The 9,413-nt window shown below is 64.4% G+C and overlaps 1 protein-coding gene across 2 annotated transcripts; it reads right to left on the bottom strand.

Annotated features, from left to right (window-relative positions):
• Positions 1-208: 208 nt before the first annotated feature.
• On the bottom strand, positions 209-9,374 carry IRX4 (iroquois homeobox 4). 2 transcript variants are annotated; one of them, XM_046672373.1, is made up of 6 exons: positions 9,238-9,374; positions 4,938-5,083; positions 4,179-4,430; positions 3,269-3,381; positions 2,086-2,414; positions 209-1,619 (listed from the first exon to the last, which is right to left on the bottom strand). In XM_046672373.1, exons 2-6 carry the CDS (start codon positions 4,980-4,982, stop codon positions 799-801), a joined length of 1,560 nt encoding a protein of 519 aa, XP_046528329.1. In that variant the 5' UTR covers positions 4,983-5,083; positions 9,238-9,374; the 3' UTR covers positions 209-798. The 2 variants fall into 2 exon arrangements, with proteins under 2 accessions (XP_046528329.1, XP_046528328.1); XM_046672372.1 differs by lacking the exons at positions 4,938-5,083; positions 9,238-9,374 and having other exon boundaries at positions 4,179-4,803.
• Positions 9,375-9,413: the final 39 nt, after the last annotated feature.

The following is a 9,413-nucleotide window of genomic DNA, read 5'->3' as shown; positions in this document are numbered from 1 at the left end:
TTTGGGTATCCACTTCTATTATGGACTTCAACAGAATGCTGGCAGTTTACTGTGACTGTTCTTTTAAAAATGCCTTTGCTTAACCTCTGGCACTCCACCAACAGCTTCCTTGAGGACCTGGGTCAAGGACTCCTCCCCACCCTTCCCATGGGGATCTGCACCTTTTCTTCTGCCCATTCTCAAACCCCTACATTGGAAACGTGTTCACTTTGCAATGCAAACACCACCACTCGGTTTTATTGGTTTTGTTATATTAGCCTCTGAAGCAGGCAGTTATTGGTGTGAACATACATTAAAAAAACATAATCTGATCGAGTTAGGAGTGTGCAATAGTGTAAACTTGGTGAAGTGCTGTTGGTGAGGATTATGTGCGGAGGATGAAGTCAGAAGGTCAGCAGGCTGAGGGGTTTCCATAACACAGAGGCATGCTCAAACCCAAAAGGAGACTGCAAGACAGAGCCTCAGGGCTGAAATGTCTGCTCCATGTAAACTTGTGGACGGTAAACTTTATGCTCAGGGTGGCTCCCTTCTGCTCAGAGAGCAGTTTCATCCCCCAGGTCCGTGTTTGGGGGAGTGGCTCATGTCCAGGTGGGTGGGGCACCTGACACATCAGTCAAGCTGCTGCTCCCTGGCTCCCCCAGAGCGAGTTCAGATGCTCCCTCCAGGGTGGTTGGTGGCCTGAGCTCTCCTGTGCTCTTGCCTTGCTTTGGAAACCTGGTAGAAAGAGTCTGCGACCTAGGAGCCTGCAGCCTGAGCACCAGCTCCCTCTTCGGCTCAGGCGCCCTGGCCAGTGGCCAGTTAGGCGCAGAAGGGCTTCCCGCTGGCCTTGGGCAGGGCCAGCAGCTCCTTGGCAGCGCTGGAGGCAGGGGCATCTTGGGGTGCGGTGGGAGGGAAGGCCCGCGCCAGGGGCGTGGTCAGCATGTTGGCGCTCGCCCCCAGTGTGCGTCCCAGCGGCCCTGGGTCCAGGAGGGCGCCCTTGGCGGTGGCCCAGGCCTGGTTCAAAGTGCTGTGCCTGAGGATGGGGTCATGAAAGACCCCGTCCACCCAGTTTCTGAGACTGGTTACTGGGGAGTCCTGGTGCCTGTCCAGGGCACCAGCGGGGACCGGGGCCGCAGGCGAGGACGAAGCAGGCGCCGACGAGGCGGCAGCAGGAGCGATAGGGCCTTGGCGCTTGAGCATGCACGACGGAAACTCAGTCTGGCTCAGGGCAGTGGCGGCGGCTGTCGCCGTGTGCGCCAGGGACCAGATTCGGGGCTTGGCCTCGAGCCCCACCGTGGCCCCAGCGGGCGCAAAGCCCAGCTTGGCCTCGCAGACCTGCGGGCCATCGCCCACGCCCGGCTGCTGCTCTGGGCCGGCTGCTGCGCTCCGGAGGCAGCTCCGGGCCCTCTCCAGGTCCTGGTCCAGGGAGGCCCCACTACCGGCAGCCAGGGGCATCCGGAGGCTGCCTGGGGCCTCCTTTCCCGGGGCGCTGGGGCCGTCGGGTGCGGCGACTCGGTCCAGGCTGCCATCCAGGGGCTGGAAGGGCGGTTTCAGCTCGCAGTCCCGGGGCTCCGCCTCCAGGGCATCGAAGTCCTCCAAATCGCTGAGCTCTAGATCCTTCTCCTCTTTGCCGATGGGCTCTGCCCAGGAAAGAAACAGTGGCCAGTGGAGAGAGAGGACAGCGCGTTAATCAGAACCTTACCTCCTTCCTAACTCTAAGCCCACGGTTATGGGGCCGACTCTGGAGCTAGAAAGAGCACCCAGGCCTTTCTTCCCATGTTCCATCTCCTCCAGAGGCTCCCAGTCCCCAAACTAGCAACACAGGAGCCTGGGTGATTTCAGCCTCAACTCAGTGGGGGTGGGGGTGGGGTGTCTAACGTTTGAAACGTGATTCTGGATTTCTGTAAGCATGCTTCGGGCTCACCACCACAGGCCACACAGCGCATGGCCTCCAGGGGGCCAGTTCATTCATTTGCCGCCTGGGCCCCTGAGGATCTGCTTTTATGATCCCGGTTCAAGGCCTCTAGAGGTCCTAGAAGCCGCAGAGAAGGCACCGGGACGCCCCGGCCTAGCGCCCCAGCCCCAGCATCGCCAGCTGCCACCCACCTTCGTTCTTGGCGCTCTTGCGGGGCTCCTCCCGGGGGTCCTCGTCGGCCCCCTCCTCCTCCTCGCCCTCAGCGTAGGGCCGCTTCTCGTCCACGCACTTGTTCCTAGGCGGCCATGTCATCTTGTTCTCCTTCTTGAGGCGCCGGCGCGCGTTGGCGAACCAGGTGGAGACCTGCGTGAGGGTCATCTTGGTGATGATGGCCAGCATGATCTTCTCGCCCTTGGTGGGGTAGGGGTTCTTGCGGTGCTCCTGCAGCCAGGCCTTGAGCGTGCTGGTGGTCTCGCGCGTGGCGTTCTTCCTCCGCGTGCCGCTGTCCATGGTCCCGTACCTGGAGACAGGCTGGGCAATGGGCGCCGGCCGCGGCCCCCGCACCGCGGACAGCGAGGGCGAGGCCCAGGGGGGGCTTCCGTTCCCGTCGTGGGGGGTGGATTTATGGTGCTAAGAGCTGAGTCGGACTCAGGCCTCGACCTGGCACGGCTGCCTGCGGGCACCGCCTTCTGTGGTCCGAGGCCAAAGATGTGCGCATATTTGATTAAACTTACTCAGAGCCCGGGCTCCTTCAGTAGCCAGAGCCTGGTCTCTGTCACTCTACACAGATAGAGATTTCCTCGGAGTTCCTTTATCGGGCCTCTCTCCTATCCTTTTGATCTGGAAACCAGGGCAATATATCACAGAGACGCGAACTCGATTATGGAACGCCCGTGGGCAGAAACGGTCCTTAGCGCCCATGGGGAGAAAAAGCGCAGGGGGCCTCCGTGGACTTTCTGCGGTTAAATGTATGACTGGCGCCCCGCGGGAAATGGGGCATGCTGTCTGTGAGTGAGCAAGGACTCCCTTCTCTGGTTCTCACCGTAGGGACGGTGGGCTGGGTGGGCCCCCACACACAACACGGGCTGCGCGTCTTCCGGTGGGGGCAGGCATCTGAAGCCTGGGCAGCGAGACGCGACTCCCCTTAACACCACAGCTCAGCGCAGCGAGGGCTTTGGGAGTCCGGAGAGCGTGGGGGCCCGGGTTAACCCCGGTGGCCACCTGCTCGCTGAGAGGCAGGGCTGGGACTAAGGTCAGCTCAGCCTGGCCTCAGGAATGCCCCTCCCCTTGCCGCCCAACCATGCCGAGGGGGCGAGGGGCTGGCGGTAGGGGTCCGTGTGGGGGCGGGCATGGAGGAGGGGTCCGGGCCCTCACCTGTCATATGGGTACTGGCCCAGAGCCGGCTCGTACGGGTAGTAGGCGGCGGCGGCGGCGGGCGTGAGGCCCGCATGCGCAGATCCCGTCCCGTCCTTGGAGTCGAAGCTGTTCTGTAGGTGCCCAGGAGCCTGAGGTCGCAGCTTCCGAATGAGACCCACCTCGCGTCCCTTCCCTAGGCCCTCTGGCTTCGGGCAGCCTCACACCCCGCACCCGTCCCCAGACTCTCCTTAGGGCTCAGGGAGCAAAGGAGCCCCAGGACGTGGAGTGAGGACGAAGGGAGTGCTGGGCGGGGGCGGTGCAGGGTGAGTAGGGAACAGGGGAGAGGAAGATGAGAGGGAGGAAGGGGGAGAGAAGAGGGTCGGGGACTGGGGGACAGCAGAAGAGGAGGGTGAGCAAGGGGAGGGAAAAGAGGACGGGGGAGGAGGGAGAGGAGAAAAGGGGAGGAGCTGAGACAGGAAGGGGGAAGGAGAGGGGGTAGCGAGGGAGGGAGAGAGCGAGGGGAGGGGGAAGTGGGGGGCTGGGAGGAGAGGAAGAGGGGGCCAGAGGAGCGAGGTGGGCAGGAGAGCTGGGGGGGGGGGGGGCAGTAGGAAGGGAGAAGGGAAGCACACGCTCCGACCCCTCCGACAGAACCAGACGTCTGGCCAGAACTTAAGGGAGATGCGGACGAACAATAAATATAGACAGCGGCCAGCCCGCGGGGGCGGGCCTGGTGGCGTTAAGAGGGACCAGGCTTAGAGGCGCCCGCAACCTTGAAGGAAGCTTCTCCCATCCCCACAATCCAGGCTCCAGGGGACAAGCACCCCTGCCTTCGGAGTGAGGGAAAAGGAGTTTGGCAAACCGAGGGGTAGGCGCATGATGCGGCGGGCGGCCGACGGGGAAGCTTTGACAGACCCCCCCCCCCCCTTACCAGCGAGTAGAAGGCGGACGCCTCGGATCCGTAGGTCACGTAGTTGCCATAGCCCTGAGAGCCTCCGTAGGGGCCCCCATAGACGCCAAGCGCCGCGGCCGAGTTGAGCTCGTGGCGCGCGGTGGCCAGCAGCCGGCTCTCGTAGACCGGGCAGTAGACGGGCGCCTGGGCGGAGGCGGCCGGCCCGGAGTCGGCCAGAGTCCGGCCACCCGATTCGCAACACGTGCTCAGGGAGTTAGTGGTCATCAGGAACTGAGGGAGAGAAGGGCCAGGAGGAAGGGCGGGGCACCCGCGCGCCAGGCTGGGGCCCTGGGCCTCCATCCGCCCCTCGCGCCGCCCAGGAGGGCGTGCCACATGTCCTCGGGACCGCGCGTTCCTTTCCGTGGGGAGCCTGCGCGCTCCTGGCCTCCTCCAGCCACGTGGGGCCCAGCCTGTTCCGGTGCGGGAGTGTTCACACTCTCCCCGGGGTTGGGGCGGGGGGTTCCAAGGCTGCGCACGCCCTCTTGTGCCCCGTCTCTCTCCGATCCCCAGGCCCCCTAGGGCTCAGCCTCAGAGCCCAGTGTGGGGGCCAAATAAAGCGAGAAATGGGGGCCTTGCCCATCGGGGTTCCCTCAGCGCCCCTGCCCCCACCCCCCGGGCTGGGCGCCAGGGACGCCTGGCACAGGCCCTGCTCGCTGGGAAGCGACGCCTGGGCACTGGACAGCCCGCCCGCCGGCGTGTCCGGCCGCGTTCTCTGCGGCGCTCGCGGGTCCCCCTTACCTGGGGCGCAGAGGAGTACGGGTATCCAAACTGCGGGTAGGACATGGCGGGCGCGGCCCAGGGCCGGCGGGCGGGGCCGGGGAGGGTCCTGCGCGCGGGGGCCGGCGTGGCGCGGCCACTGCTCCGGGGCCGCCGGCTCCTAGGCGCTGGGAGAGCGAAGCAGAAGACCCGGTTAATTCATCCACACACTCCGCAAACTTTTCTAACCGGGTAGGACAGCGGGCCGCGGCGGCCGCAGCGGTCCTTTGAGCCTCACAATCCGGAGCCTCGAGGGGGCTCTGGAACCGACCGGGCTCGCAGCGGAGACACAAATACATATTTTGCAAAAAAGGAAAAAAAAAAAACGAGTTGCGCGAACCCGTCAAGTCAGTTCTGCGCGGCTTTAAGCGCCGGAGGCTCTGACGTCACCCCCACCGCGCAGTCCGGCCTGTCCGCAGACGTGCGGGTCACTCGGCCGCGGCCCGGACCGGGCAGGGCGGAGACAGGCCGGCCGCGCGGGGCGGAGGGGCCAACAGGCTCCAACAAATGAATTTCACCCGAGCAGTCAATATCGCCCCGACGAACCGTGTTCCTCCTTAGTCACCGAGGACGGGAGGCACTTTTAATTAGAAATTAATTAATGAGCAGCTGCTCCTTCCCACCCCACTGTAATCATTAGTCTCAATTACAAATGAGACATATGAAGGGACACACGACTGAGTCTTCACTGAAGATGTAATCAACAGTTAAAATTAGCCGCGCGGGCGCAGGCGGCCCGGCCTCCGCGCTCCGCGCTCCGCTCCAGGTGGAAGGAGGGCGGCTCCGCAGGCCGGGCGCGCGGCGGCGGGAGGCAGCGAGGCCCGACTATTGTTTAACCGGGAGTCAGACACGCCTCCCACCAGTTCGAACCCCACACCGGGACGCAGTTCCAGCGCCAGATGCGGCTCCAAGAGTGTCTGCATCTGGAGGTGAAAATGCCCTCAGGTGTGTGAGTCGTGGGGCCTTCCCCGGAGCCCGCCATCCCAAGGTTCCGTGGCGCAAGTGCTACGGGGCTTTGCCACTCGGCCGCTTGTCCCAGGGGGACGCCCTCCACCCCCGCACCTCCCTCCCATTGTCCTATAAGTTCCTGCCGGGCACATGTCCCCCCTCCCTCCCCCTGCCCCTCGCGGCTAAATCGGGGACTGCCAGACATCCCGCGCACTCGGAAGAGCTGGTTTCCCGACTCAGCTCCGGGGCCCCTCCCGCTAAGCTTGCTCCTCCCGGCGATCTTTGGGGCTAGGAACGGGGGAGGGGGCGCCAGGCCCACGCGTCCTTCCCTGCCTGTTTTGCACAGCTCCTGGCCCGGGACGCGCGCCTCGGTCTGGGGAGGAGAGCGAGTGCCCAGCCCAGGACTTCCCCAGCCAGTCCTGGCCCTGGAACCTCGCCCTGTCCAAAGCGGAGGCCAGAGCGCAGGCGGCAAGGGGGCGCCCCGGCCACCCCGAGCTCGCTCCCCGCCTCTTGCGCCGCCGCCCTCCGGGGCCCGGACTCTCCTCTGCGGCAGTCGCCCCGCTTGGCCTCCCGCGGTCGGCCGGGAGGGGAGCCGTGCACGGCGGCGCTGTGCAGACTTGCTGGGAAAGATTCCTAGGTTCAGACCTGTGAATCGCCGCAGGGTCACCCTCTAATTAATGATGACGGTTCTCGCCCTCTCCCCAGCTGCAAACCTGCCTCCCAGAAACCAAATCTGCCCCTCTGACAGCTCGGTTGAAGGTGATTGATGAGTATCTGGAGACCACAGTACGCATCATATAATATCTACTGCGTAATTGCTTTAATTTACAGATGAAAATACGAGTTCTCTGATGGCGCTGGACCGAAGCCGGCCACGTCCGAGCTGCTTGCAAAGGAAAATCATGGGAAATAATGAATAGCCACTCCATGCAAATTATTCAGACAGTTTAGCGTCTGTAGCCCGGAGAGATATATAAAGAACACGAGTCAAATGACATTAATAATTGTTTTTGAATTCTGTATTGATTTCGTGGAGGCCGTGTTTATTTCTTCCTCACCTGAATTGCTAATATCACCTTCCTGTAAATAATAAGAAACTAGCCACCGGGGCTTCTCGGGCAGAAATGAATCTGTCTCTCTCCCTCTTCCTCCTCTGCTCCTCCCCTCCCCCTTTCTCCCTCCTCCCAGCTCCTTCCAGCTTTCCGGCTTCTGCCGAGGCTTTTCTGAACACCACCTACTTTCCATTATTTACTGTTTACAAACAACTCGCTCCCGGTAATGAGGCCTGGGCAAGGGAGGGGCACAAGCCGGGGTGGCTGAGGGCCTAGGGAGCAGGAATCGTGTTGGAAGGATGGCCTTCAGCATCCTTTCCTCAGCCCATTCCCGTGGCCCCGGCCTTGGCCATTGTCAGCGTTCTGGAGGCGGCGTAGGAAGCCACCGACCAGGTCCCATAGGCCAGTGCTCAGGGCTCCGGCTCGCAGCGCGCGGCACACCCAGGCCTGCGCGCCGCGTTTCCTTCCCCGGAGACTCGGGCACAGCTCGCAGAGAGCAGCGTCTGAACACGCGACCATTCATCTTCTGAGCAGACGTGCTTTCAGAGCCGGGGCGGGCACAGCCGGTCAGTAGAGGCCTCTGGGGGAGGGGTTTCAGGGGCTTGGAGCATCACTGCAACGTTCTCCTGTGTTTCTTTCCAGCCTGCGTGCGTAAACAGACGCTCCTAGTCCCCACTGGCCCGGCCCTGTTCTCGCGGGCGACCCTCTCCCCCGGATCCTGAAATCCAGCTCACCGACTCCGCTTTCCCTGGCCGCTGCTTACTGGTCCTCCGCTTCCTGCCTGCCCCAGGCCCAGGGGGACTGCGCGGGCCTCGCTTGGCCACCCTGTTTGGGGAAGCTGGGGCCAGCCGAGGAGCCTCGCGCTTTTTGGCTGCTCACTCGGACCCCGCCTGGCGCACAACCACAAGACATTCCGCTGACAACCTGAGCCTTGGCCGAGGCCCGCTGCCCGAACCGGGGTACTTTCTGGGCCATTTTATCCCACAGATAATACCAGAATAACTATCCAAATGCCCTTTCCTAAAAGGCCAATCGAGCAAAGGCACCCGGGTTTCCCTTAGAGAGCGGACAGGAGCGCCAGCCTCTCAGGTATCATCAGCTAAGTGCGCCTGCACAGACGTGGCGTGCTGAGCCCACGGCCCTCGAGGGACCCCCTGTTCTAGTACACCCGTGAGCAGGACTCGCCGGAAACCACGCGGTCCCCCATGGACAGGGCAGCTCCTTGGCTTCGGTGAGGTGCCCCCACTGGCCTGCTGAGTTTAAAAGGAGCTAAGGGCGAAGAGGCCTGAGGAAGCTTAGTGCCAGACATTAGAGGCCGTGAGGGCACCTTTTGCCCAGGGACCATCGGAACCGTGGGGGGCCTCTGGAGCGAGAGGCCGCGCCTCGACCTTTCCCTGCTCTCTGAGTGGCTTCGCCCTCGCTACCAGCAGAGCCCAGGCACTCCCGGCCAGTTCCCAGAGTCGTCCCCGGGGGCCACCGCCGTCTGGCGCACCGAGAGCCGCCAGAGGGATCTCTCCAGCCCAGCGAAGTTGACCCCAGGCAGAGGGCGGAGGCGGGAGCGCGCAGCACCAGGCAGGGGCCTTCTTTTCGGAGGCATAGGGCAGAGCCCCTGGGGTGTCTGTGCCTGTCCACTGCTCGTGGACACCCGGTCGGGGTGTAGGGCTAAGAGGCGTTCTACAAGTCGGAGGCGCTGCGCTAGCGAACCCCGAGGGTGGCAGGTCACTCCTTCGCAGCCCGTCCTCCGGGGTCCCCTGCGAAGCCAGTGGAGCGAGCTGCAGGCGCACGCCTTGAATCCTTCTCCCCGAAACGCCCTCCATTCTGGCTGGCTCCCTCCGGATCTCCCGCCGCGACCCCAACGCTCGCTCGCAGGGCGCCGCCCGAACCCGGAAGGCGCGCGGTCGAGGACTCTGGACTGAGGCCTTGTTGCCCGGCGCTAGCCCCCGCGCCACCCCCGCATCCCGTTTTCCCCAACTTGCAGCAAACGCGGCGGCCTCCCGAGACCCCACCGGCAGGCAGCAAACTTTGTGCCCTCCAGCGCAGGAGCGATCCTCGCAAAGTTTGTGCGGCCGAGCCCACTCCCTACCTGCGCTGGGGACGCGCCCGCCCGCGCCGCTCGGGCGCCGGGGCCGCGGGGAGCAGCGCGCAGCCCGGGACGCACCGGGGAGTCGCCGCAGTCGCCGCCGCCCGCGCCCCTCGGCGGCCGCGCGGAGCCTCCGCCTCCCCGGAATGGGGGAGGGGTCTCGGAGCCCCGGGGCGGGGGCGGGCGCGGGGACCTCGCCTACCTGCTGTGGCGCCGGGCCACTACCGGCCGCCCGCGAGGGCTCTGCGCGGCCGCTCGGCGCGCGCGCTCCGGCGGGGAGCAGGCGACAACTAATGGAGACATTTCCAGGCGGAGCACCTGGCGAGCGGAGCGCGCCGGCGTCCCCAGGCGCCGCGGTCGTCAGCAGAGCCCGCACCG

Source organism: Equus quagga, chromosome 9 (assembly GCF_021613505.1).
Source record: "Equus quagga isolate Etosha38 chromosome 9, UCLA_HA_Equagga_1.0, whole genome shotgun sequence".
Classification (NCBI taxonomy): domain Eukaryota; kingdom Metazoa; phylum Chordata; class Mammalia; order Perissodactyla; family Equidae; genus Equus; species Equus quagga.
This window is presented reverse-complemented; position numbering and strand designations above follow the sequence as displayed.

What these genes read in the sequence shown, in the direction of transcription:
- IRX4 (XM_046672372.1), bottom strand. Translation starts at nt 4,499, where the DNA reads ATGGAGGCCCAGGGCCCCAGCCTGGCGCGCGGGTGCCCCGCCCTTCCT. An exon ending in GGCCAGTACCCATATGACAG is followed by an intron (nt 2,415 to 3,268) that starts GTGAGGGCCCGG and finishes GCCTGTCTCCAG; the next exon opens with GTACGGGACCATGGACAGCG. An exon ending in CAAGAGCGCCAAGAACGAAG is followed by an intron (nt 1,620 to 2,085) that starts GTGGGTGGCAGC and finishes TTTCCTGGGCAG; the next exon opens with AGCCCATCGGCAAAGAGGAG.